Source organism: Pseudorca crassidens, chromosome 8 (assembly GCF_039906515.1).
Source record: "Pseudorca crassidens isolate mPseCra1 chromosome 8, mPseCra1.hap1, whole genome shotgun sequence".
NCBI lineage: Eukaryota > Metazoa > Chordata > Mammalia > Artiodactyla > Delphinidae > Pseudorca > Pseudorca crassidens.
In genome coordinates, this window is record NC_090303.1 from 50,692,747 (window position 1) to 50,718,960 (window position 26,214).

At 36.2% G+C, this 26,214-nt stretch overlaps 1 protein-coding gene across 2 annotated transcripts in view; it reads right to left on the minus strand.

The window, feature by feature from the left end:
* Nucleotides 1-1,208: 1,208 nt before the first annotated feature.
* Nucleotides 1,209-26,214, minus strand: part of VPS50 (VPS50 subunit of EARP/GARPII complex) — a 137,009-nt gene continuing 112,003 nt past the window's right edge. For both annotated transcript variants that reach the window (XM_067746400.1, XM_067746399.1), the window contains 7 exons: nt 18,640-18,720; nt 12,723-12,871; nt 11,581-11,677; nt 10,396-10,554; nt 7,892-8,013; nt 5,843-6,032; nt 1,209-3,325 (listed from right to left, as the gene is read on the minus strand). In XM_067746400.1, coding sequence (XP_067602501.1) covers nt 3,206-3,325; nt 5,843-6,032; nt 7,892-8,013; nt 10,396-10,554; nt 11,581-11,677; nt 12,723-12,871; nt 18,640-18,720 — 918 coding nt within the window. In that variant the 3' untranslated portion in view covers nt 1,209-3,205. The remainder of the gene's footprint in view (nt 3,326-5,842; nt 6,033-7,891; nt 8,014-10,395; nt 10,555-11,580; nt 11,678-12,722; nt 12,872-18,639; nt 18,721-26,214) is intronic.

Consider the following 26,214-nt stretch of genomic DNA (forward strand, 5'->3'; position numbering starts at 1 on the left):
CAAGGCAGATGGCAACTCTGGAAAAAAATGATGCAGGTACACTTAGCAACATTCACAAAAGGATATGCCGATCAAAAAAAGTATCATCAGAACTAATGAACTACTCTTTCCTCCATCATTTTGGATGAGTTAAGAATTCTCATGTATAAATCTGACACAGCTTTGTCCTTGAGAGAGCTGTGCAGCTTAAACTTTTTGATGGCCTTTAAAAATCTGTAGATGATAAGAATTGTGCACATATGTTTCAACACAATAAAAAAAATCTGTAAAAAGCTGCACTGGTTTTAACATTTACAAAGAATACACCAGAGTATTAATAATTCTCTTGTCATTAATCATTGTCCAGAGTTAAATATCATTTTGTTAACCACTAAGTCTCTATTAAAATTACTCCAAAGTGTAAATATAAATTAGAAATATTTCTCCCCTGGACCACTTCTTTTTCTCTAAGCACAACTTTTATTTCACCTTCAGGCACATTTTTTCATTTGAAAAGATAACTATGCTTTCAAAGTGAACTGAATTACAAGCCTTTTTTTATGACTACATTTCAGTGAATGGGTAAAGAAAAAGCTATTTAATCTAACTTAAAGTTTCACTTTAGCACTCAGCTAAATAGAAGATTTCAAAGGAAATTCTGCTTAAAGATATGATAAAATACCATACGATCCTGGCTTCAAGAGAAATTCGATTTCAGTAAGTTGAGCAAATGAGCTTATTAGTCAAAGTGAACTTATAAGATCTCTATAGGTTTCATAAACTGAAGCAAACTAGTTCACTTGAATTGCTATGCATCTCCCTAGTATTTCTTAATGCGAAACAATGTATTTGTAGAAATCATCATTCTTTCTCAGGGGATAATTTACCAGGCTCGCATTTCAACTTAAAATCTTGAATTCTACAGGACACATTCATACAAAATGTCAAAGTTCAGGAACACTTAGACACTAAAAGAAATGTTTTATAACAGTAAAGTTTTTAGAACATGTATAATTCCATTTATATTCTCAAGCTTTTCAATTCTATTTATCTTAAAATTAGTTTCATAAACTGTTACGATTATAATTCAATATCATTACATAATATATTGGAGAAAAATGTCTGGTAACTCTCTTGTTATTAGGTAATTTAATGATTCAAATATCCTGTTATTATTTTGATGTTATTTGCACTTATTAAGTTACCTTTTAATGAAAACACAAAAAACCTTTTCCAAAAAGTATCAGAAAGATTTTTATTTTGAAGATGGGGAAAGCAAAGTATGGTTAAGCAAAAAGGTCTCTCCAACTGCACAGCTGAGTCTCTAACAAGATAAGTAATTCTCTGTATCAATTGTTATCACCCAGGAAAATACCCTACCAGGCAGAAAACTGCTGTTCGTACTATCCAGAGTGAACTAAAGTAGAAATTAAAGAAAGCCAACTATGAAATCTATGTGAAAAATAAGAAATAAGCAGCTCCTAATCAACTGAGAAATGAGATTGATAAGCTCTTTATGTGCCCAGTTGAATATGGCATTGAAACACAAGGACCAAGCTTATCTCATGTTTGTTTTCTTCAAGTGGCTGCAAATAGATAATGGCTACCAGCAGGATCTACCTTACAAGTACACAGTCTAGTTCCACAAGTAGATCACAATGGCACCAAATTCATACCTTTTCACAAGAAGAGAGGTTTACTGTCAATATTAAATTGGCAGCAAATGAACAGGGAAGCGAGAGACTGAAAACAAAAAACTCATCACACAGATGCAAACTAACACCCCTCACACAGACATAGTCTCAAAAAGTGTTTCATGTTATCTTGTGCCGGTTATGGGTACCTGCTGCGATCGATGGACACTGAGTGGCAACCATCTCCTTGTCACCTCTGTGCTTGATCACATGTCACACCTTGCCCTTCACTTCAGCACCTCAGCTCTCGAAGACTCACAGTACACAAGGCCAGTTTCTCATGAGATGTTTCAGAATTGTGAGCTATTGATGTTACAGGTCATGCCAGTAATCCTGGACCAACACACAAGCTTCTCCCCAGTCAGAAAGAACATGCAAAAAATTCCTTATCAGACAGTTGGCAAGAGCGCAAGGGAAATTGATTTTTATGTCATATTTGTTGGTAGAATATCCCTGGCTTCAAAGCAAAGTTTAGAGTAACAGTACACAGTTACTAAAGACTAATTAAGTTCCGAAGTTTATCACTGGCTAAACTCACATTGTATCTGTGATACAAAGCAGATATTTAAGAATGGTGAACCTATGACCCTGTACTTATGCTTGACTAACTAACTGGCAATTCTTTCCCTGAGTCAGCTAAGCCAGGTTTTGCTGTTCTAAGAGAAAAGTTAAATTCGAAGAGGGTAAAGCTTACAGGGAAAAATATCCCATTATTTAAAAAGGAAGGGAGGGAGGGAGGGAGGAAATCCTACCATCACCATTCTGCATGCTACTCAGGCACTGAAGAGGTTTACCCAATGAAATTACTTTTCACCATTGGTTTCAGGATACAAGACCATTAAAATTAGAAAACACTAAAAAAAAATCCCATTATAGTTTCATGAAATCTGCCTGCTGTGGAAAAATATCAAAATGCAGTCTCACATAGGCTGATCATGTTAGAGTATAATATTTATTAAATTTCATCATTTATGATCACTCTCACAACCAAATTAACCCTAACACAACTTTCACATTTAGAAACACAGACGGCAAACTGATTTTTCAACTATTTTGCTTACATTACTTTTCAACTGTCATGCAGTGCTCATAATTAGGAGATACTACTATACATTAACACTCTCATATTATGCTTATTAAGAACCAAATTCAGAGGGTAGAAAAATGCCAACATAAATTCATTCTCCAAAACTGCCCACGAATGTATTGTCACTGTTCTTTCTAATCATATATTTATAGTACATTCTTCAGTAAAAGGTATAACTGTAGTCACATAACAATAGTTATGATGAGGCAATATCATTTCAAGAAAGAAATACAACAAATGAAACTAAAAATTGAAGAGAAGCAATCGGAGCATATAAAAATCATTTGAGAACACCACATAAACTCCAATGTTTTCCACTTTCCAGTTGGAAAGAACATGCACAAAGTTTTCTTAAGACAGTTGTCAGGAGTGCATGAAAAATTGGCTTTCATATCATGTATGTTGAGAGAAGATCAATGTCATTGAGGAAAAGGGACTGTGTTCATTATCTTTTGGGTCTGTCTATATCATCTATAGCTGAGAGAAGTTTTTGTCTTGCTTTCTTATTGATATGGGATCCCAGGCAAACATTTACCAGATTGGTCAGCTGCTTCGTCGAATACTCCTGCTCAAAAAAAGAAGATTCAAATTTAGTACACTAAAACACATGTATGTGATCAATGCAAAAAACAGGCAGACAGATATTCAGGTCTCAGTGGATAGTTACTGAGCACTAGAAATCAGTGTAAAGCAGTGGAAACTGTAGTCAAGACATGGAAGACACACTGTTTACAGAGCTGTTAATAGTGGGGAATAAGGATACCTATAGTACACACTTGAAACAGGAAGCACTAGAATGTTTTTAATACGGCACATAACATACCAATTAAGATCATACACTATGCTTCTTTCTATGACAGTCTTTGTTATTAGGTTATCAAAATACACTGACATTTCAAAATTTTAAGATGCCACTAAGTAAGCAGTTTCTAGCACTGTAGCTTTTGCAAACATTTTAGGTAAAAGAAAAAAATCTCCAACCACAGAACAACTCTTCTGAGATATAACAAATGAATAAGGTAACAAAGGACAAAAAGTTACTGGTTTTCAAACCCTCGTATTATAATTGGTAGCTAGAAAGTACAATTAAGACTACAGTTGACCCTTGAACAATGCAGGGATGAGGGGTGCTGACCCTCCATGCAGTGGAAAACCTGCACATAATTATAGTTAGCCCTCCTCATCAAGGTTCCTCTATATTCGAGGATTCAACCAACTGAGGATGATCATGTAGTACTATAGTATTTACTATTGAAAAGATTTGCATATAAGTGAACCTGTACCATTCAAATCCATGTTGTTCAAGGGTCAACTATATAAGTATTATTTTGCTGTACAAATCAATTTAGTTCCTGAATTTCAGATAAGTTGTTAGGATGAGCATGAATAGGAGCTCATCAGAAAGTTTTATATCTTCATTTGGTTCTGGAGGATGACGAGTAAGAGTTCAGCTCAGGAAAGAGTTGTGTACTAGCATCTAATAAGAAAAGAACATGTCTTCACTGGAGGTAACCAATAAAACAGTGCAATTTCAAAACATGAGAAAGAGTTCATCTTAAAATTCAGCAAACTGCTCAGTTTGTGTATCTGATCTCTGAGAGCACCTGTAAACACCTCATAAATTCTCTCAAGCAATCACTCAACATTTAGAAAGTACCACCCAAGCACTGCACTAGACATTGTGGAAAGTTCTCTGAAAACAGGACAATCCGGGCTGCTGGGAAAATTTCACTGTATTACAAATATCAGTTAGTTAAAGCTTTTCCAAAATACGATTACTAAAAATTTTAGTCCACTATATTAAAAGAAGAAACCCTAAAATGGGCATCGTTCTTACATCAAATAATGGACCTCTACGAGCTGTGCTTTTTCTCTTCAGTTACTTGTCCTTTTACCCCAAATCCCTTCCTCAGTACCAACCCCAAACTGTTTACAGCTTACTTTATTAAATGGATTCTAGCAACATCAGCAGTTCATCTGCATCTGGTTTAGCATTTTGGTTCTCAAATGACGGAGGTCAATGGGACAAAAAGTGGTGACATTTTTCTCAATTCTGGTGTATTGATTAAATCACTTAAAATAACATGTACATTTCTACTTTGCTCCCAAAGATCTGAAACTGCCCTACAGTGGGCATGTTTACACAAAGTTCAGGCTAATGGTCCAGACTAAAACTCATTTCATTTATCTACAGTGTTGAAACTAGAAAGGATGAGCCTGATAAAGTAAATATAAATAATTCCTTACTTCCTTACCCAGTCAAATGAGATAAAAATTTACTTAGCTTTTACCCATGATGTTTACAGTATTAATAAATGTGAACACTAGAGTTACTGATGGAATAAGATTTAGTGATAATTTTAACACTTCTCATATTTTCATTAAATCTGTCTTCACATACTGCCTATCTAGACAAATGATATATAATAACAACTATACCGAAAAGCTCCCTGTACTGAGCATTCTCTGGTGATATATGTTGAGTTGAACTGTGTCAAAAAAATTCAGCATCCACAATAACACTTGCTATAAGTAGTATTTTTCTCTACTTACCTATATATTCACACAAAAGAAAAATAATCTCACCTATACTTAAGGTAAAATCTAATGTAGGATGAGGTTAAATTTAGCTATTTAAATGTTAATATACCAATCATCACTACTACATGTCAGCGTGTTCAGGCCATCACCCATTCATTGTTCAGGGCTACAAGAAGGTTTAAGTTACATAACAGACTTTAGCTTGTGAATCATTTCAATGTTGCTATATTCAATTTGTCCTGATGTTAACCAATTTCAGCCGTCTCCTACAACACAGCTGCAGGATAAACACAGCTAAAGTTCAGACTCTGGCTGTTTTTCCAGATAATTACTGCTACAGTTCACAAAGTCTCAAAAGGATTTGATCAGGCAAAGGACATTGCATAAACAGTGTGAAATACGGTAAAGAACTGGCATAAGTAGTTCATGCTAAAAAAGCAAATGTTTCTGTTTCACCCATATGATTTTGAATTATATACTAGACAAGAACAGCACAATGGATAAGGAATAAAAACTTAATTAACTGTTTCCCAGCTCTCACCCTATGCTCTTTGATCCAGCGTTCCATGTCATTCTCAGTTAGATAGTAAGCTTTAATATAGGTTTCCACAAATTCTTTATCTGGAATTGGTCTAATATCTGTTAGTTTTTCAAGTTTCATTAAAAACTGCTGAAAATCCAATTGCATCAAGGCACGACCCTCATTACTACACTTCTTGACGTTGGCATATCTAAGACACACAAGAATTAAAACACATAAATGATGGGATGGTTAGAAAAAGAAACCTTTAGGTACTTAAACTTTTCTCTAATCCACATTTGGTGAGATTCTATGAGAAAAAAGAGCACATGAGCCTTGAGTCAGAAAGACTGGGTTGTGTTCCAGCCCTGTCACCAAGCAGTCAACTTACCTATCGGGGCCTCAGTTTCCTCATTTGCAAAGCAAAAAGATCAAATAACTTCTAAGGTTTCTTCCTGCTCTACAGACCATAGTTCTGCCTACTCAATTAACATAATCATCTGTAAGAATGTTAAACTGGTATTTAACTGGTATTCCAGTTAATCTGGCTGCCAAGAATTATTTATAAAACTAAGCTATGAATATTCCCAAGTAATCTTAGCTTCATAAAACTGTTCAATATTTTAACTACTCAATGCAAAGAAAACAAATGAAATAACTCTCCCGTAAACATTCAGCAAACCTAAGAAACATGTAAGCATATAAGCAAAGAAAGTACATACATATTTTTCATAAAAAAACACTTTATAGACTTATTCTGAGACCCCACACTACTAAAAAACTGTGTTCTAAGGTGGACTAGTAATAAGAATAAATATGTTAACCCTAACAGTACATTTTATTATTCATAAGTCAGTGTCTCATTCCTTCAAGCATACAAAATGTGGAGAATTCAACACTAGGAAATGAGGTACTTCCCCTAAGGAAATCTGCAAGAAAACTAGTTTATATTATTTAAAGTGACCAAGCTTTTTTTTTTTTAAATAAGAAGTGTTTTATACACAAATATAACATTTGTTATTCACTTTTCTACCATTAAATAAATTTGTTAACAGTACAATCCAGTCATGATTGTTGACCGAGAGCCATTTTGGGATTTACAGCACTGCTGGTTTTAACCCTAACCCTAACCCTAACAGACTGGATGGTGTATTATACAAAATGCCAAGGCTGTTGTCAGCTTGTCACCGTCACTTCCACTTTCAAATACATTAATTTTTATGACAAATAAGAAACGATGAGAAATCAGATAAATGATAGTGTGAAAATTCAACTGATGTGCAATTCTAGATCACTGTGAATGGTCTTTGAAATAGCAGTTTGCTTTCCAGGGATATTTTAAATGTATTACTGATTCTTATTTGTATTCTAGATGTTACAGGCAGAGTAAGCATGGTCTCTAAGTGGGAAAATTACTTTTGATCTGTAAACTCAACATATGAAAGATTGATACAGTTTACAATGATATAATAATGATATTAACAGTGATATAGTGGTTATGAGGACTGATTTTACCATTAGAAAATGAGGAGTTCATAAGCCTTCTCTGCATTTAAAAACTGTGTGAACTTGGACAAGTTACTTAACCTCTTTAGCCTTGAGTTTCTGAGGCTAGGTTATCTCTCTGTTGACAAAACAGCGAGAATACTACCACCAAAGAGAGTTTATGTTAGGATTTGGTGATAGAATCCTGTGAAGGGCTTGTTTCAATAAATGACAAATAGCACTCAATGAATGCTATGTATAATCAACATTGTAATAACTGTATTAGGTAATAATAATTATTACTAGTTTAATTTTCAGATAACCATTAGATGCTGCATTCCTCACTCCTCTACTAGCTGATTCTAAGTCACCAGCAAGAAAAAAAGTGACACAGTGGCGTTTAAGGTCTCTTTTCTAATTACATTCCAAAGTTAAACCTGAATTACTATGAGACTGTCTGCTATTTATCACTATTTATCACTATCTCTACCTATTCTCTGCATCCATTAGTGATAACATATAATATTATTCATATATTATGATTTATCACTGAAGAATCAGATAATGCTTTCATGAAAAACTTACCCTTCCACAATTGTTCTATTAGCCAGACGTATACAATGTTCCCAAAGTATATTAGACACAGGCAAGGGTATCCGAACTCTCTTAGAAACTTCATTTAACCTCGTGTTAAACTGCTCAAATTCCTAAGAAGACAAAAATCGTGGCCATATGTGAATATAATTATAATGTTACATTGCTTTCCCATCTTAGAGGCAAAAAAGATTTTAAAATGCTCAGAATGAAATCAAGTAAAACAAAGAGAGATAATGCCAAAGATAATCTGGACTTAGTGTGAAGTGTTTTTTTAAGTATATCAAATTGAATAAAGCATGTTGTAATACAGAGTACACTACATTTCATCTCAAAGGAAATGTGTCATTAACTGATTAAACAATGTTCAAATGTTTCTACATCTCAAATTTTTGTATGACTGTCAGTATGGATTAAAAAGGCTTAATAACTAATATATCTTTAAAAATATCTTTAAGAAACCCATATTTTAAAAAAGCGTTTGAATGAGCTTTCACCTCAGAGTGAACTATTTGTAATTTGTAGCTGTACACCTTACAGAGCAATCTGATAAATTATTCTCTTTCCTAAACATTCTTTTAAAGTAAATAAATTACATACTGAATGATTCAAAAGTAATGTAATAGTTGTAAATTTTTAGCACCAAAACAACTCCATAATATACATTATCTCATTACGCATAGAAAAACTGAACATTTTTATTACTTATTAGTACCTTTTGTGATACCACTCTACTAAAAAATATATGTAACTAATTTAGACAATTTCAACAGCTACATGAAAGCAGCAGATGGTTCACCCTTCAGTAAATTTATTTCTGATTTCTTTCGACTATTATCATCTAAATATGTTCATTTACAAAAGTAAATGCTATTGATCCTTTCTCGCCAATACAGTTCAAATAATTTTAACAAGCCTTAAAATGATATATTTTTCTTTAGTTTCCTCAATAGAGAAACTACACAATGTGTACCAAGTCAAGACTGACATGTATTCAAATAACACACAGGTGGAAAAAAATCTGATCATCACCAATCAAGCTACACATGATCGTTGTGTTATCTCTGGCTGCTTCCTAAATCACAATTTTTTTAATGATTTTTGACAGTTAACTGCTTTTAATCATTTATGAGAAAGAAGTAGGTCTTCAGTCCACTAAGCTTACTTTTGAAAATCAAAGTAAATAAGTAATTGCTCTTCCTCTTTTTCATTTCATGAATCTAGCAAAACAGTATTTGCTACTGTATTTATGCTTCACTACAGTAAACTCTGCTTTAGATTTCAAGAGTCATAATTCAATACTTTTCATTAATATTTTAAAGATAAATTTATAGGCTTACTATATGAAATGCCATTCTACTCATTGCTAAATCCAATGTTCAAGAATGCTTATTGTTCAATGAATAATAAAACTATTTCATTTTACTTATGATTCTTTTGGGACAGATTCTTTTGCAGACTGCTTTTACCTAAAGGTTTGGACTTGGAAAATAACAGAACAAAATTTATCATAAAAGTTTATTTTCTTTTTTTAAATAAATTTATTTATTTATTTTTGGCTGCGTTGGGCCTTCTTTGCTACACACAGGCTTTCTCTGGTTGTGGCGAGCGGGGGCTACTCTTTGTTGTGGTGCGCGGGCTTCTCATTGCAGCGGTTTCCCTAGTTGCAGAGCACAGGCTCTAGGCACACGGGCTTCAGTAGTTGTGGCATGTGGGCTCTAGAGTGCAGGCTCAGTAGTTGTGGCGCATGGGCTTAGCTGCTCCGCGGCATGTGGGATCTTCCCGGACCAGGGCTCGAACCCATGTCCCCTGCATCGGCAGGCGGACTCTCAACCACTGCACCACCAGGGAAGCCCTAATGTATCTCTTTATTGCTGTCCCTGCGCTGGCATATAAATTCCTTGATGGCACGTAAGTTCCTTAACTCACAACTATATTGCCAGCACCTAGATCAGTACATGGCATATGTCAGGTGATTTATAAATATCTCTTGATGCATAAATGAAAAAAAAATTACAATTCTTTCCAGAAAACTTATAAATGTTAAGTCATTGAACACAAAGGTATTTGCATGACACATTGCAAAAGTAATGTGATTTCTGGAAAAAAAACTTAGAATAATCAGGGGTGTAGTCTCTTGCTAATGAATATACACAACTCTAGAAATATCTTCTAATTAAACAGAAATATCCTCTTGTCACTACAGTCATGGCCATTGAGGTTACATAATATGAAGCCAGCTAAGACACACTAATCAGACTCTAATTCAAAATGGGATATTACTGAGCAAAAACAAAAAATCTACAAAGTATTCTTGGGTCTAAAAGAACACAAAATTTGGAAAGAAATCCTAATCCAACTCAGGGACTTTAATATCACAAGAATGCTAGAATGTGGTACAAACTATAATCTCACAATTTTGGAGCTATTGCAATTACAGGAATAATTCCCTTAGTAGAATTATCTTTAACAGAGATGTTTCGAAGAATACTTGCCTTTAACAGTGCATCTACATATATGTTGTGCTGTGACATAATTTCTTTTACATCCCATTTCACATTAGCCATTAGGAGGAGCATCTGTTCATAATCAATGGCTTTACCAGCTACAATCCAGTAAATTGGTTTGCGTAGTTCACTGGCTGTTGAGACGGTCTGAAATAAATTTCACAGAAATGAAACCAAATATTTTCTAAAAGTATAAAATTTCTAAAATATATTTTGTTCCTGTTTCTAGTACACATCATATCTGAAAATAAAACACTATACACTTGGAGATTTAAATTATGAAAATACTTTAACTTGTGGGCAAGGAAGGGTCTTACTCAAAACATAATTTTGAGATATTCAACAAACTTGAGGCCACTGACAATTCAACTAAAAAACTATAGATTTTTTCACTTCTCTCCATTTCCATTTCCACTTGCACCTCAAGATCCCATCATCTCTCACCCACATTAGTCTAAAAGTCTTCAAACCAGTCTCCTGCCTCTAGGTTTGCCATCTGAGGTCCATTCTTCACACTTCCCCCAAAGTGCTTTCTAAAACACACACCTCACCATACTACTCACCACCTCTTTCAAATCTTCCAGTAGCTTCCCAGTACCCTTGGAACAAAGTCCAGCTCCTGGCTGGGAGCACTGTATGTCATGTGACTTCTGCTTAATCACTCCGGCCATCTTTCTCATCACTGGCCCTCTTCCCCGCTCTGAGAACTTGAATTTTCCTTAGCTGCTCACAGGCACCGTGCTCTCTCATCTGTAGGTCTTCATATAAGCCACTACCTTAGTCGAAATATACTCCTCTCACCCTCTTTCTCTCTGGTCCAGTTTAAACATCAGTTTCTCAAGACAGCCGTTCTAGATAACCTCCCCCAAACCATACCCCTTCTCCGCCTCCAGTCAAGGTTAAATATCCTGCCACTGTTTCTTTCCCTTAACTATACTTTATTGTAATATAGTTTTAATTGGCTCTTTCTCTTATTAGACTAAAAGTTATAAGAGGTACTCAATAAGTATTTATTTAATACAGGAATTCACGAATGAATAAACAAATATTCTAATCCACCTCTCCTGAGGTTGAGAGACTGACCACTAGTTTAAAAAAAAAACGAAACACCTAAATAACATGTGACAGTCCTATCCTGCTCACAGTTGAAATGATATATAAGACATGTCTGACCTGAGAATAAAACTGCTGAAGAAAGGGTTTTTTGACTGCAGGCATCACAGCATCCAGATGTGGCTGAAGGAACTCAAACTGTTCAGCCAAGAATACCCTAAAGGGAATAAATAATCCACCATGTAAACAAAACACAGGATTTAGAGCCTGTCAATATTTTTTGTGTAACTAATCTTTAAGATCTCTGAGCAAAAGTTTAACAATTAAAATTATTTTCCATTTTAAACAACTACCTTGCATTGCCACTTGACACACTCATTTACAATTCACACAAAAATTAATGCTGAGTTATCACTGAACGTGAGGTGATGTGAAAGAAGGATGACTTCAAAGGAGCTAATCTGGTTACCACAAGGTGTACAGTTATGCTGCTTTGCATGTAAGATATGAGCACAGATAACACAAAAGATTGAAGAAAGAATACAACAGTATTTTTAGAAGGATTTCCCATGTAATTACACACATCAGACCCATGAATTCACAGATTTAACACCTGACACTTTTTAGAAATAACCCAAACATTCATAACAGGAAATAAAATGGAACTTGGCTGAGACACAGACGTGAACTTCACATGCATACACGAGACATACACGTGAATGAATCGGAATCATTCAGCTGAAGACTGCTGGTAGTCACACTGTTTTTCACTACTCTTTGTTATATACAAAACCTCTTAAATTATACTGGACCATATTTTATGGAAGAAGTTATATGCTCTCACTTTATTAAAGAACTTGGGGATTTATAAAGGTCAGGATGCACTCCTGCTGATGTCAAGGATCGACTACATTTAACACTAAACTGACAATGTAACTACAGTTTCTCTAGAATTGTAATTCAATGGCAAACTATAAAGTACTATAATATAATATGCTTTTCTAAAGTCTTACTTAAACCAAGGATCATGCTGCTAAAGAATGAAACTTAAAAGATTACCCTCCTTCCATTTATACACCTGAAAATCAACCATGCCATTTTAAAAACTGATTCGTAATCTAGTTTAGGATATACTTCTCAGAAATATTGAGTAATTTAAGGAATATTTAGAAGTGGGAAATGCATACAGCTAGAATACAGTGCTTACTTTTATAATCTTTCTTAAATATTTAATGGCAAAGCAACTGTTTTTAACAACTTACAAGGATTCTGTGGCTACCACTCTTTCCGCCAACCCATACAATGTATCCCCAAATGTCAAAACCACTAGGTGACTGAGGTGAGGGCTCGGTACCTTCTCCTTTCTCTCTTCTGCTGCTGTGAGCGTGGCAGTAGGATCAGCTGAAACTTCCTGAAAATATAACATACATATACACACACAGCCTGAAACAGCAAATCTAATAGCAATAACCCATGTGATTTTACAAAAGTGGAGCTATAATTAAAATGCTCTCAGGCATACATTAATTACACTTAGTTTCAGTTCTTTTTTTCCTCCTTTTACATTTTCTAACTACTAGAACTTTCCTTTTTATACTAAGTGAAAATGATCCAACTCCATATGCTATTATCTGTGCATGACCTAAAATTGGCCAACACAAGGAATCTTTATGAATTGACAAATATTTCACAGAGACAATAGTGAGATGCCCTTCAAGAACTTGTAAATGAGGAAGAACAGACTGCCTCTCCAGGACCAGGCTGGTAAAATCCAAAATTATGGTGTGATTAACCATTTCACACCTAAACCTTAATCAAGGTAACTTTGGTATAATCCCAAGAAGGCAGGACTAAAATGTTGTTCTAAACTGAAACAGAAGCAACTGTATTGTATATCTCTAGGGATAGATTACTGACCTGAAGGAAGATGGTAAATGGAAATAAAAGAAAGGGATGCCCAAAGAGCAGAGTGAGATGAGCCTTATAAGATCCTCAAAGAAAACTACAGCACAAAAATTGAATACAAACAAATCTAAACGTGTACAAAATGTAAATCTGGATTACTTTTTAAATCAATTACATAATCACAAATCTCTAACATTTGCCTTACGAATAAAAGAGACATCAAATGCATAGGACCCTGGGAGTATAACAGGTTTATAAATTTTGCAAAATGGAAATAATACATTATAAAACCTTTCAAGTTAGAAAATGGTTTCATTCTTGTTTAGTTCTTTTTTATATCCTATATTCTACTAAAGGTATTGTCTCTCTTCAATCTCTAATTACTCAATTAGCATTTAAAAGTTATTTTGGGAACAACTGTGCTTTCTCTAAGGAGAATCAGGATAAGCGAACTATGCAAGTTAATCAATGTCACAGCTCCACTATTTATTTCCTTCTACTAAAAAGGAAAATAATCACCCAACTACTGCCAAAAACAACAACAACAACACACAAATCACAAAATTACATATGGTTTGGTACCAATTGGGTGCCTGTGCTATTTAATTTAATTCTGGTGGCTATTTAATACTTTTATTATTATTTTTTTTAAGATTTATTTATTTATTTGGCTGTGCCAGGTCTTAGTTGCAGCACACGGGATCTTTGTTGCAGCATGTGGGATCTAGTTCCCTGACCAGGGATTGAACCCAGGCCCTCTGCATTGGGAGCGTGGAATCTTAACCACTGGACCACCAAGGAAGTCCCTGAGGGGGCTATTTAATAACCATCTACCAGACTGTCCAAGTGAAGAACCTTAGAATCATTCTTGAACACCCCCTCTTCCTTTGCACCTCCCTCATGCCTAAACAGACACCTCTCTTGTTTGTTTCTTCCTCATGTCATTACTTCAGTAATACCTAGGTGATCTTTCTAAAATGGAGATGTGATCATACCACTCCGTAATTTAAAAGTCTCAACTGACGATCCCTTCCTTACAGAAAAAAAGCCTAAACTTGTTGCCACGATATTACTCCTTTACAAACAGCTACCTTGCCAGTCTCATTTCAAGATAATCTCTACACCCCTGAGGTCTAGTCACACTGGGCTGCTTACTACACCTGTCCTACTGACACTCCTGTCGTAACAGCTCTCTTCTCCTTGCCTGCCTGGCTCTTACCTCATTGTTTAAGTAGGAACACATATTCACCTCCTTTCTATAACTTTCTCAGTCTCCCAAGAAAAATAACTATCTTACTTGTGTTAATATTGCCTATACATATACCTGTTATGTGGCATACTGCATACTTTATCAGTTGTTGTTTTCTAACTCTCCTACCTCATTGTGAGTTCTTGGTGGGTAGGGACCAATTTCACCCTCTTTGTACCTTAAGTCCTTGGCATGCCTGTTGACATTAGCAGGCCCTCTGTTAGTTTCATTGATGGAGATGTTGATAAGAATCTTCTCTTCCTCTCCTATTATCCTCTTTCAAGCCCATTCCAACCAGGTTTTTGTCTGCTCCACTCCAAAGAAAGAGTAAGCAAGGTCCCCACCGGCCTCCTTATGGCCAAATCCAATAACCAACTCTGAATATCCATCTCTGAACATTCCCCCTGATCTTTAAACACTGGGTTCAGTCCTGAGACTTCTCTGACTTACATTCTACTCCCTACATGATTTCATCCGGTCTCACAGTTTTAAATGCCATCCACATGCCAACAGCTCAAAATTTATATACTTGCCCTGACCCCTCTCTCACCTCTAGTGCATTTAACATATCTGAAACTGAACTCTTGATGTCCTCTTCAAGTGTGTCCTCCTAAAAGTCTTATCCATCCCCATTATGGCACCTCCATTCTCCAGAAGTCAGGGGCCATCCTTGATTCTTCTCAGTGTCACACTCCTCTTATAATCCATCAACAAATCTTAATGTGTCTACCTTCAAAACAGATCCATTTAGGGAAATACACTTGAAGAGAGCAAGAAAGTCCCAAACTGTCAAGCTGACATAAATAAATGGTATGTGCTTATTGCACACTTAAACGGAAAAGCTCCTAAACAGATCCATGTTTCAGCTTACACCAGTATAGTAAGGAAAGGACACACAACTCTCTGAAGACTTTAAAAAAATGAAACTTTAATCAATCTTTACTCTCACAGTGAAACTTATATTTTTAGCCTTTCCTGCCAGTAATGTACTAACTAACACAAAGAAAATTCATATTTATGGACTTTTCTGGATCAATTTAAAATACATTTTTATTATCAAAGATTCAAAGTTGGCCACAGGTCTTAAACAGTTCAGCATCACCAGGTAGATAACTAAAAATTCACATTTCTGGTACCATTACCACCTACCCCAACTTCCTTTCCTGCTTATCCACTATTAGACAATTTTTCTTAGACTTTTATTTGATGTGTCAAACAAATTTTCTTAGTTTACGGTGAATTTAGATGATAAACAATTTCAGGTGGCATTTTAAAGAGCATGATGATTCCATTTTGCCTTTTACAGCTTAAAGAGAAGCAAAACTCAGAAGATATATATGGAGAAAATAAAATCACCAAAAAAGTGCTTACTAAAGTTTTAACTAACACATAGGAGAAATATAAGGAAAAATACTACCTCCATCCAGTGGTTCCAAATTAGGCTATAAATTATTTTAATAGCCAAAGAATGTATTGAATAGCAAGAAACCAATTAATGTTCTCTGCCAATGTAGATGCAAATTAATGAAGTGAAGAAAATTTATATACCAGCTTATGAAAACCTGAGATCAAGGTCTAGTAAATGACAAATATATTTTTTAAAATAATAAAACGATGCTTAGCAGTATGCGTAATAACTTAACACATAAAACACTGGAAATTTTCAGAAAAACTTCTACTGTATTGTTGTAGAGTCTTATCCATCAGAGGAGTGGGGACTGTGGATAGGCTCTGTCAAAGGTCAGTGCTCCTTACAAACTGACAGAGGAACAACGGCTAACACAGTCTTCTGATCCAAGGTACAGTCTTTGATTTAAGAGATGCTAAGAATAAGGTCTTAAAAAAAAGATATTTTTAAAAGACAAGGTGGCAAAGAAAAAACCAGGCACATCTATCAATTTATTGGGGAGGGGTGTGTAGCTGGTTTTAAAAAAACGCATTTCTAAAATTGACTATTACAGCAATTCAGGAAAAAACTTATCCAATGAACAAAGAACTGGTCTGACAGATGCTACAGATACACTGTTATCGTTAGATGGGTGACAGCTTGTCTTAAATAACAGCTAGTTTGGTCCCCTTGTTTACTGGGTCATGCTATTTCATTACACACTGTATGGCAGCATTAAATCCACAGCTTAAGGGTCAGATCTGGAACTGTGGTTTGACAATCATAAGCTAGTAACTAGCAGAGCTGGCAGAGAAACGCTAGAGTGAATGATTCTAGTGGTATATTTCAGCCCACCTATCTTGAGGCATTCAGCCAGAAACAAGAAAAACTGAGGCTGTGGACTAAGATCTGGAAAACAAGATCTTCAGGTCAAGGTTATACTAAGTATCAAAGAAGGAGAAGCAAAATCAAAACAGATAACTGCCAATGGGACTGAAAGCCAATGATGGATTTTACACAACAAAGACCAAAAAAAAAAAAAAGAAAGAAAAAAGAAAAAGAAATAGATGGCTGTGTCAAACAAGGAGCCTTGACTCTGAAAACAAAGATCAGGATTAAGTGGACAAGAAAACAAGCCAGGTTAATCCAGGAGACACCAAACTCAAGGATTCGAGTTTATTCACTTACTCTATAAACATTTATTGAACAGATGCTATGTGCCAAGGTAAGTGCTAGGACTATGAACATATATTAAAAAAATATGTGCTGGGGCTTCCCTTGTGGCGCAGTGGTTGAGAGTCCGCCTGCCGATGCAGGGGACACGGGTTCGTGCCCCGGTCCGGGAAGATCCCACATGCCGCAGAGCGGCTGGGCCCGTGAGCCATGGACGCTGAGCCTGCGTGTCCGGAGCCTGTGCTCCGCAATGGGAGAGGACACAACAGTGAGAGGCCCGCGTACCGTAAAAAAAAAAAAAAAAGTGCTGGGCCAAAAGACCTCCAAATTTTAAGGGGGATGGATGAGACGGATACAGGTTATTTCCTCTGTGTAAACAGTGCTCACCTGAAATATCTGCATACGCCTCTCTCACTTAATTCATATCTCTGCTTAAAGATCACTGTCCCATCACTCTGCTTCATCTTCTTCTTGGCACTGATCAGTATCTGACACTCTTATACATTTATCTGTCTCTCTGCCCCAATAAGATTCAAGTTCCAAGAAGACGGGAATTACCTCTTTTGTTCACTGATGACTTTCCAGGCCTACAATGCCTGGCATATAATAATTATTCCAAACAAGTATTTCTTAAAAGAATGATTACATTGCTTTATAAAAACTTCAATAACAGAAGTATGCTCATAATATAGAGCTTATGAGAAAAGAGGAAAGTGATTGCTTATTTGGGTAAGTGACAGAATAAAGGAAAATTCATAGATGCAGAGAAATGCACTGAATGACAAAAGTCTCTGGCTACAGTGACCAAGCATAAGAAAATTTTTTTTTATTTTAACTGCTTATGTTGGCTTAAACACTGTAGAGGATCAGCCCTGTTTTGCTACCTAACCCAGCTTTTTAAAACATGCATTTCATCACATGACACAGTTAAGAATCCAGACCCCCTACTGCATAGCTGACTAAACCTAAACTTCTCAAATGTTAAAGCCATTTAAAAAGTCATCCTAAACACTCTCTGCAACACAATTCTTTGGCATAAACTGGTGCCCCATCACAAAAATCTGCCAAAATTTGGGCCAGGCTCGCTCCCACCTCAAGGCCCTTGCTCAGCCTCTGAACCTTAAATTGAATGCTTTCTTTCTCCTCTTCCCCACTGCTCCCATGCCTACTCTTCAAAGTCTAGCATAAGTCTCACTTCCTCCTTCAGTCATTCTCTCACAGTAATTTTGAACATAAACCTTTCTTCTCTTTGAACTTGTACTGCATGTAGAGCCAATATCATATTCTTTTGTGTACACCAGCTTTCTCTCTCCATCAGGCTATAAGAAACCTCCATTTTACTTACTGCATGCCATTAATGTTCTAGGGACACAGGAACTCGATGTACATATAGAAATACACTTACATGTAGTTGATTAGATCGCCAATTTCTATTTTAAATAACCTAAAAGCATTGATTACTTACCAGATCAATGAGGCTTTCTTGTATTCTGTTTAGAGTTGTTCTTAGTCTACTACTGCTAAGACCTAGTCCCGTGGATTCCAACTGAAAAAGAAAACGAGAGGCATGTTAAACTGCTGTGGAGATAACCCTAAAAATGTTGTAACTTCAAATTAGTGAAAAGTAAGTATGTGGTGAGTTTTCACTCAGATACTTAGCATTCAGAGGGTTTCCAAATTGCATTTAAAAATACCAAAACATCAAAGACAGAAATCAAATCTTAACCCTCAAAGGAACAAAAGAGCTATTTACACATGTGCATTTACAGGTCACACTAACATCTATCAATCTAATGGATTTATCAGGAGAGAGTTCACCAAAATTTATTTCCCACAAGTTATTGTTTTTAATCGCAAAACTTAAGATTTTTAGATACTTAAAGAACCCAAGGATAAGAAGGGCCACACTGATACAGAAAAAACAAAACAGAGATGATACATACTTTCAATATCAAGAATAAGAGCATGGATAACACTACAGATCTAATGTTGAAACACCAGAAGGATAATAAGGGAATACTATGAATAATCTTATGCCAATAAATTTACCAAACCAGATGAAACAGACAAATTCCTTGACAAGCTATTATAAAAATTGACCTAAGAAGAAATAGAAAACTTTAGCAGCTCTTATTAAATTTCATTTAATAAAAACCTTCAAAAAGTACTAGTCCTACATAGACCCTCAGAAAGTAGAAGAAAAGAGAATGTTTCCCAATTGTTTTATTGTTTTACTAATATTACTCTGATTCCTAAACCAAACAAAGATACCACAGAGGGCTTCCCTAGTGGCGCAGTGGTTGACGGTCCGCCTGCCGATGCAGGGGACGCGGGTTCGTGCCCCGGTCCAGGAAGATCCCACATGCCACGGAGCGGCTGGGCCCGTGAGACATGGCTGCTGAGCCTGCGTGTCCGGAGCCTGTGCTCCGCAACGGGAGAGGCCACAACAGTGAGAGGCCCGTGTACCACAAAAAAAAAAAAAAAAAAGAAAGAAAGATACCACAGAAAACGTAACTACAGACTCCTAAACTTTATGGACACAATTTTTTTAAATCCTTAAAATACTAGCAAACTGATTCATGACCAAGTGGTATTTGTCTTGGGAAGGCAAGACTAGTTTAACAGCCAAAAATCCTACTTTGAAGTTAACCAGTGTATTTCACCATATTAATATATTTCTTTAGGAAAGAAAGTTATGATTGTTTAAATAGATTCAGAAAAAGGCATTTGACTAAATTTATCCTTTCATGGTAAAAGTTTAGAAAAATTCAGTAACAGAGGAGAGTTTCTTCAACATGACTACAGGCATCTATAAAATAGCTAGCATCATACTCAATGGTGAAAGGTTCAATGCTTCCTATCCAGGATAGATGAAAGTGGAGGGAACAAGATGAGGATGTCAACTCTCACCACTTTTTCTTGAGAGGTAAAACCTTTGATTTCAAATCATTTTTTTTATAACATCTCTATTGGAGTATAATTGCTTTACAATGGTGTGTTAGTTTCTGCTGCATAACAAAGTGAATCAGCTATACATATACATATATCCCCATATCTCCTCCCTCTGGCGTCTCCCTCCCACCCTCCCTATCCCACCCCTCTAGGTGGTCACAAAGTACTGAGCTAATCTCCCTGTGCTATGCGGCTGCTTCCCACTAGCTATCTATCTTACGTTTGGTAGTACATATAAGTCCATGCCACTCTCTCACTTTGTCCCAGCTTACCCTTCCCCGTCCCCGTGTCCTCAAGTCCATTCTCCATGTCTGCGTCTTTATTCCTGATCTGCCCCTAGGTTCTTCGGAACCTTTTTTTTTTTTTAGATTCCATATATATGTGTTAGCATACGGTATTTGTTTTTCGCTTTCTGACTTACTTCACTCCGTATGACAGACTCTAGGTCCATCCACCTCACTACAAATAACTCAATTTTGATTCTTTTTATGGCTGAGTAATATTCCATTGTATGTATGTGCCACATCTTCTTTATCCATTCATCTGCTGATGGACACTTAGGTTGCTTCCATGTCCTGGCTATTGTAAACAGAGCTGCAATGAACATTATGGTACATGACTCTTTTTGAATTATAGTTTTCTCCGGGTATATGGTCAGTAGTGGGATTGCTGGGTCCTATGGTAGTTCTATTTGTAGTTTTTTAAGGAACCTCCATACTGTTCTCCATAGTGGCTGTATCAATTTACATTCCCACCAACAGTGCAATCACTAAATGATTAGTGATGTTGAGCACTCTTTCATGTATTTGTTGGCAACTCTCACCACTTTTACTTTACATTGTGCTGGAGGTCAATTTTTTTTTTTGTAATTGACCTCCTTCTTTTGTGGTTTCTTCATTAACCCAATCTTTATTTAGATGTGTGTTGTTTAATCTCCAAACACTTAGGTTTTCCTATTTTATAGATATTGGTTTCCAATATAATTACATTGAAAATATATTCTGTATGATTTCAATGTTTTAAACTCATTACAACATGTTTAATGGCCCAGAATATATGGTCTCTCCTGATAAATGTACCATCTGCACTTGAATATATATCCTGCCATTGTTAGGTATGTTTTCCTACAAATATCAATTAAGTCAAAATGGTTGAAAGAGTTGTTCCAATCTTCTGTGTACTTGCTGATTTTCTATCTAACTTGTTCTATTAGTTACTCTAGTGTTAAAATCTGCAGCTGTCGTTGAATTTTTTCATTTCCTCTTGAATTCTGTCAATTATTGCTTCATCTATTTTGAAGCTCTGTTACTAGGCACATATGCATTTATGATCATTATGTCTTCCAAATGAATTGATCCTTACATCATTAGAAATCCCTCTATCTCCGGTAATACATTCTGTTTTCAAACTTATTTTATCTCATATCATAGCCACTGCAGCCACCTTATGCTTACTGTTTGCATGGCATATCTTTTCAATCCATTTGCTTTCAATCTATGTTTTTTGTTATTAAGCATGGGCTTTGTTTTTAATCCACTCTGACAATCTCTACCTTTTAATATGAGTATTTAGTCCAGGAACATTTACTGTGGCTGGGTTTACATCTACCATTACATGTTTTCTTTTTTGTTCCTTGGTTCCTCCTTTCCTGCTTTTTCTAATTATATGATTTTTTCTTTTATTAGAATCCTACTTTAATTTTCCTGTAGGCAAAAGTTAAAGTGCTTTGTATTATTTTTCATTATTCTTCTATGGATTATAATATACATTCTCGATATTTCACAGTCCATTTACTGTTCACAATGTACTGTTTTACATAATATATAGAAATCTTGCCATCTTATAGGTCCACATCCCTCCACATACCATGGTATAGTTGTTATACGTAATACATTTACATATATTATGAACTCCAGAAAAGAATGTTATACTTTCAGGTTTAAACAGCTATATGGTTTAAAAAGAAATTAAGTGGAAAAAGAAAACAACAACAACAATCTTTTGCATTTCCCCAAGTAGTTTCCATTACCAATGCTTTCATACTTTCTGAGGATTGATGTTTTCATCTGGTATCATTTTCCTTCACTCTGGAAAACTTCCTTCAACATTTCTTGTATTACATGTCTGTTGGTGACAACTTCTCTTAGTGCTTTTTTTTCTTTTTATCTGAAAATGTTTTAATTTCATATTCATGCTTGAATAGTATTTTTGGTGGCTATAAAATTCTGGGCAGACATTTTTTCTTTTCTTTCGGTGTCTGAAAGGTGTTGTTTAACTCTCTTCTAGTCTCCACAGTTTCTCGTGAGAAGTCAGCTGTTAATCAGATCATTGGTCCTTTTTATGTCATAAGTCTATTAAAGTTTTCAAGAGACAATTTCCTCATGAGGTACCCCACTGGACTTTTCTTTGTGTTTATTCTGTTTGCTGTTCATTTAGCATCTTGTATCTGCAGTTTTGGGACAGTGTTTCTTCAAATATTTTTTCTACCTCATTCCCTCTCTCATCTCCACCTGGTATTCCAATTAAATGTATGTTTGACCATTTGATATAACTTAGCACGTCCCTAAGGTTTTGATCATCTGTGTTTTTCAATCTTTTTTTCTCTATGTTCTTCATTTTGAATAATTTCTATTGATTTATTTTCAACTTCACAAATTCTTTCCTCTGTCATGTCCATTTGGCTAAGTACATTCAGTAATTTTTTTTAATTGCTGGAACTGAATTTTCAGTTCTAGGATTTCTCTTTGGTTTTCTTCCTACTGTTTCTACTAGAACTTCTTATTTCTCTACTGAGATGTTCATGCATTTAAAACATGTTTTGTTTTACTTTATTGAAGATAGTTAAAATGGTCCATTTAAAATCTTTATCCCTTAGTTCCAACATCTTGAGTTCAGACTATATTGATTTTCTTTTTACTGAAGGATGTATTCCTCTTTTTTGGCTCTATGTATTTAGGTAACATTGGATTGCATCATCCATTCGATTCTGGAGATTTCGGATTCTGTTATTTTTCTCCAATAAGTACTGTTTCCTTTGTTTTCAGTATGCAATTTTCTTGGCCAGGCTTGAACTATAAACTATCTCTTGTGTAGCAGCTTCAGTCTCTATTCAGCTCTTTTTTCTTTGACTGGCTGCAGTCAGTCTGTTCCACACAAACGTGGTTCATCGGTTAGTCAGAGATGTGGGTAGACAGAAATTGGGGATCCCTCCTCTGACTCTTCCCCATCTGAACTTCTCCCTACTCTTTTCAGTGTTCCCAGTTTCCTGGCTTCACTTTTCTGATTCCCCAATCCATAAAGACTATAGGTTTCCTTATGCGTGTCTCCAGTTATGTGCCTCAGGGACTGCACTTAGTCCTGGGCTAAAGGCCACGGAGATGGAATTTTTTTTTTGATTAATTAATTAATTTATTTATTTTTGGCTGTGTTGGGTCTTCATTGCTCTGCCCGGGCTTTCTCTAGTTCAGGCGAGCGGGGGCTATTCTTCGTTGCGGTGCACGGGTTTCTCATTGTGGTGGCTTCCCTTGTTGCAGAGCACAGGCTCTCAGAGCATGGGCTTCAGTAGTTGTGGCACAAGGGCTCAGTAGTTGTGGTGCATGGGCTTAGTTGCTCCACGGCATGTGGGATCTTCCCGGACCAGGGCTCGAACCTGTGGCCCCTGCATTGGCAGGCGGACTCTCAACCACTGCGCCACCAGGGAAGCCCAGAATTTCTTTTTATAGTTTCCCTTTCCCCAACCGCTAGCGTGAAATCCCACCAGAGTCTATATGCTTCTGTTCACTCTCCAGCATCTTCAAGAAGTTGCCTTTTGTTTTATAAAACATCCATGTTTTATCATTGTTTTCTGCAGGAAATAATCATCTAATAAGGTCTCAGTCCCTCATACCCAGAAATGGAAGTTAATTCATTCTTAAAAGTTTAGATTTTGAATCAGACTCTCTACAAAAAAACAGTTCCATTAATGAAAGTTAACTTTAAATGAGGCTCACAAACTGTTGTCAAGTAATAACCCTCATAAGATTTACTTGGATAAGAAATAATTAGGATATAGGACTTCCCTGGTGGTGCAGTGGTTAAGAATCCGCCTGCCAACGCCGGGGACATGGGTTCAAGCCCTGGTCCGGAAAGATCCCACATGCCACAGAGCAACTAAGCCCGTGCGCCACAACTACTGAGCCTGCGCTCTAGAGCCCGTGAGCCACAACTACTGAGCCAGTGTGCCACAACTACTGAAGCCTGCACACCTAGAGCCCATACTCCACAACAAGAGAAGCCACTGCAAAGGAAGCCCGCTTGCCGCAACTACTGAGCCCATGCGCCGCAACTACGGAAAACCACGAGCTCTAGGGCCCGAGTGCCAAAACTACTGAGCCCACATGCTGCAACTACGGAAGCCCATGTGCCTAGAGCCCATGCTCCGCAACGAGAGAAGCCACCGCAATGAGAAACCCGCGCACCGCAATGAAGACTAGCCCCTACTTGCCACAACTAGAGAAAGCCCGCATGCAGCAACAAAGACCCAACGCAGCCAAATAAATAAAATTATTGAAAAAAGAAATAATTAGGATATCAATCCATATCTCCTAAGAATCTACTATGTGCTTACTACTGCATTAAAGTAAGCTACAGAATGGTCTTCACAAAAGAATGAACAGAAAGGACCAAAGAAAACATAACTCAGGAGTTGAACAACAGAAGGCTTGAGGCAAGGCAAGACAAAGCAATACTATGAGTACCATTATTATAATGAATCAAATGGATTAGATATATACTACAACATGATGTAGTAGGCTATAACCAGTTCAGTGAAGAGTAGGAGCTTCAGGAGTAATTAGTAAGAACAGAAAAAAATCCCTTAACCTAACGCATACACTGTGTCCCCCCTTCCAGACAATGACTTTCTAGAACCCCCAGGACACAACGAGATGCTTATTCTTCCATGAGCAGCAACCATTTAAATTCACTCATACAATTCTCTCTCTTCTGGGAAGGAAGCAGCAGTAGCCATGTTAAAAAGTGCAAGTAAGAGGTAGAGTAAATGCAGTATTCACTCATACAAACTCGCTCATATGCACATTTTGTTCTGGTTCATAGAAGACACACTGTTTCTAATACAGCATATGGGTGAACATCCATATAGAAAGAAACCCTTATAATTAACAATGTTGTTTGAATACAGTGAAATGGCTTTTACTGAGTCTTACAGGATTAAAAATGCTTTTAATATAAAATATCAGAGTAACGTTTTCTTTAAAACATAACAGATTTTAAATAAAATATGCAGCATACTTTACAGTGAGCACCTACCTGCACTTGGCTAACTTTCATCAGCTTCTAGTGAACCCCACTGTAAACAAATCTGTGCCAGTATCTAATCAGCTAGAAAGTCACATCCAAAAGCACTCAGTTCCAAAAGTTTCTGAAGGACTCTACTTGAACACATCTTACCAAAACTGTGGTTGAGAACTGTTTTAACTAATATGATAGTCACAAGTCATGTGTGGCTATTTATAGTTCAAGATAAACTAACTAAAATCAAGTACAATTGAAAATTCAGTCCCCAATCATACCAGTCACGTTTCAAGTGCTCAAAAGCCACTTATGGCTTATGGCTACCATATTGGACAGTACAAATATAGAATATCTCCATTACTGCAAAACTTCTCTTAGACCACACTGGTCTAGAGGCACAGTCCAAGAAGACAGAGTAAAGCTCATGTAGAAGACTGAACGATCCTGACAATTGGCTAAAACTCCAGAATGTCTTTCTTCTTTAGTATTTATTTATTGAGAGTGATGGATTAGTACATATTTTAAAGCAACATAAATTCTGCAGCAACTTAGTTTCTGATTATATTAGTATTCTTTCTAATTTTGCAGAGTTAAGAACATAGGAAATTCAGATCCCATATTAAAAGATCATGTCTTTGATATACTTGTAATCACAGCAAGACTATGAACATTTATATGATGAATGTAGTTATCCATTAAAATTCACAAGTTTTTGAAAAGGTACAAAATATAGTATGCGAAAAGTTAGTATTACGAGTATACTTTTATACGAAAAACTGTCAAACATGTAGGTGAA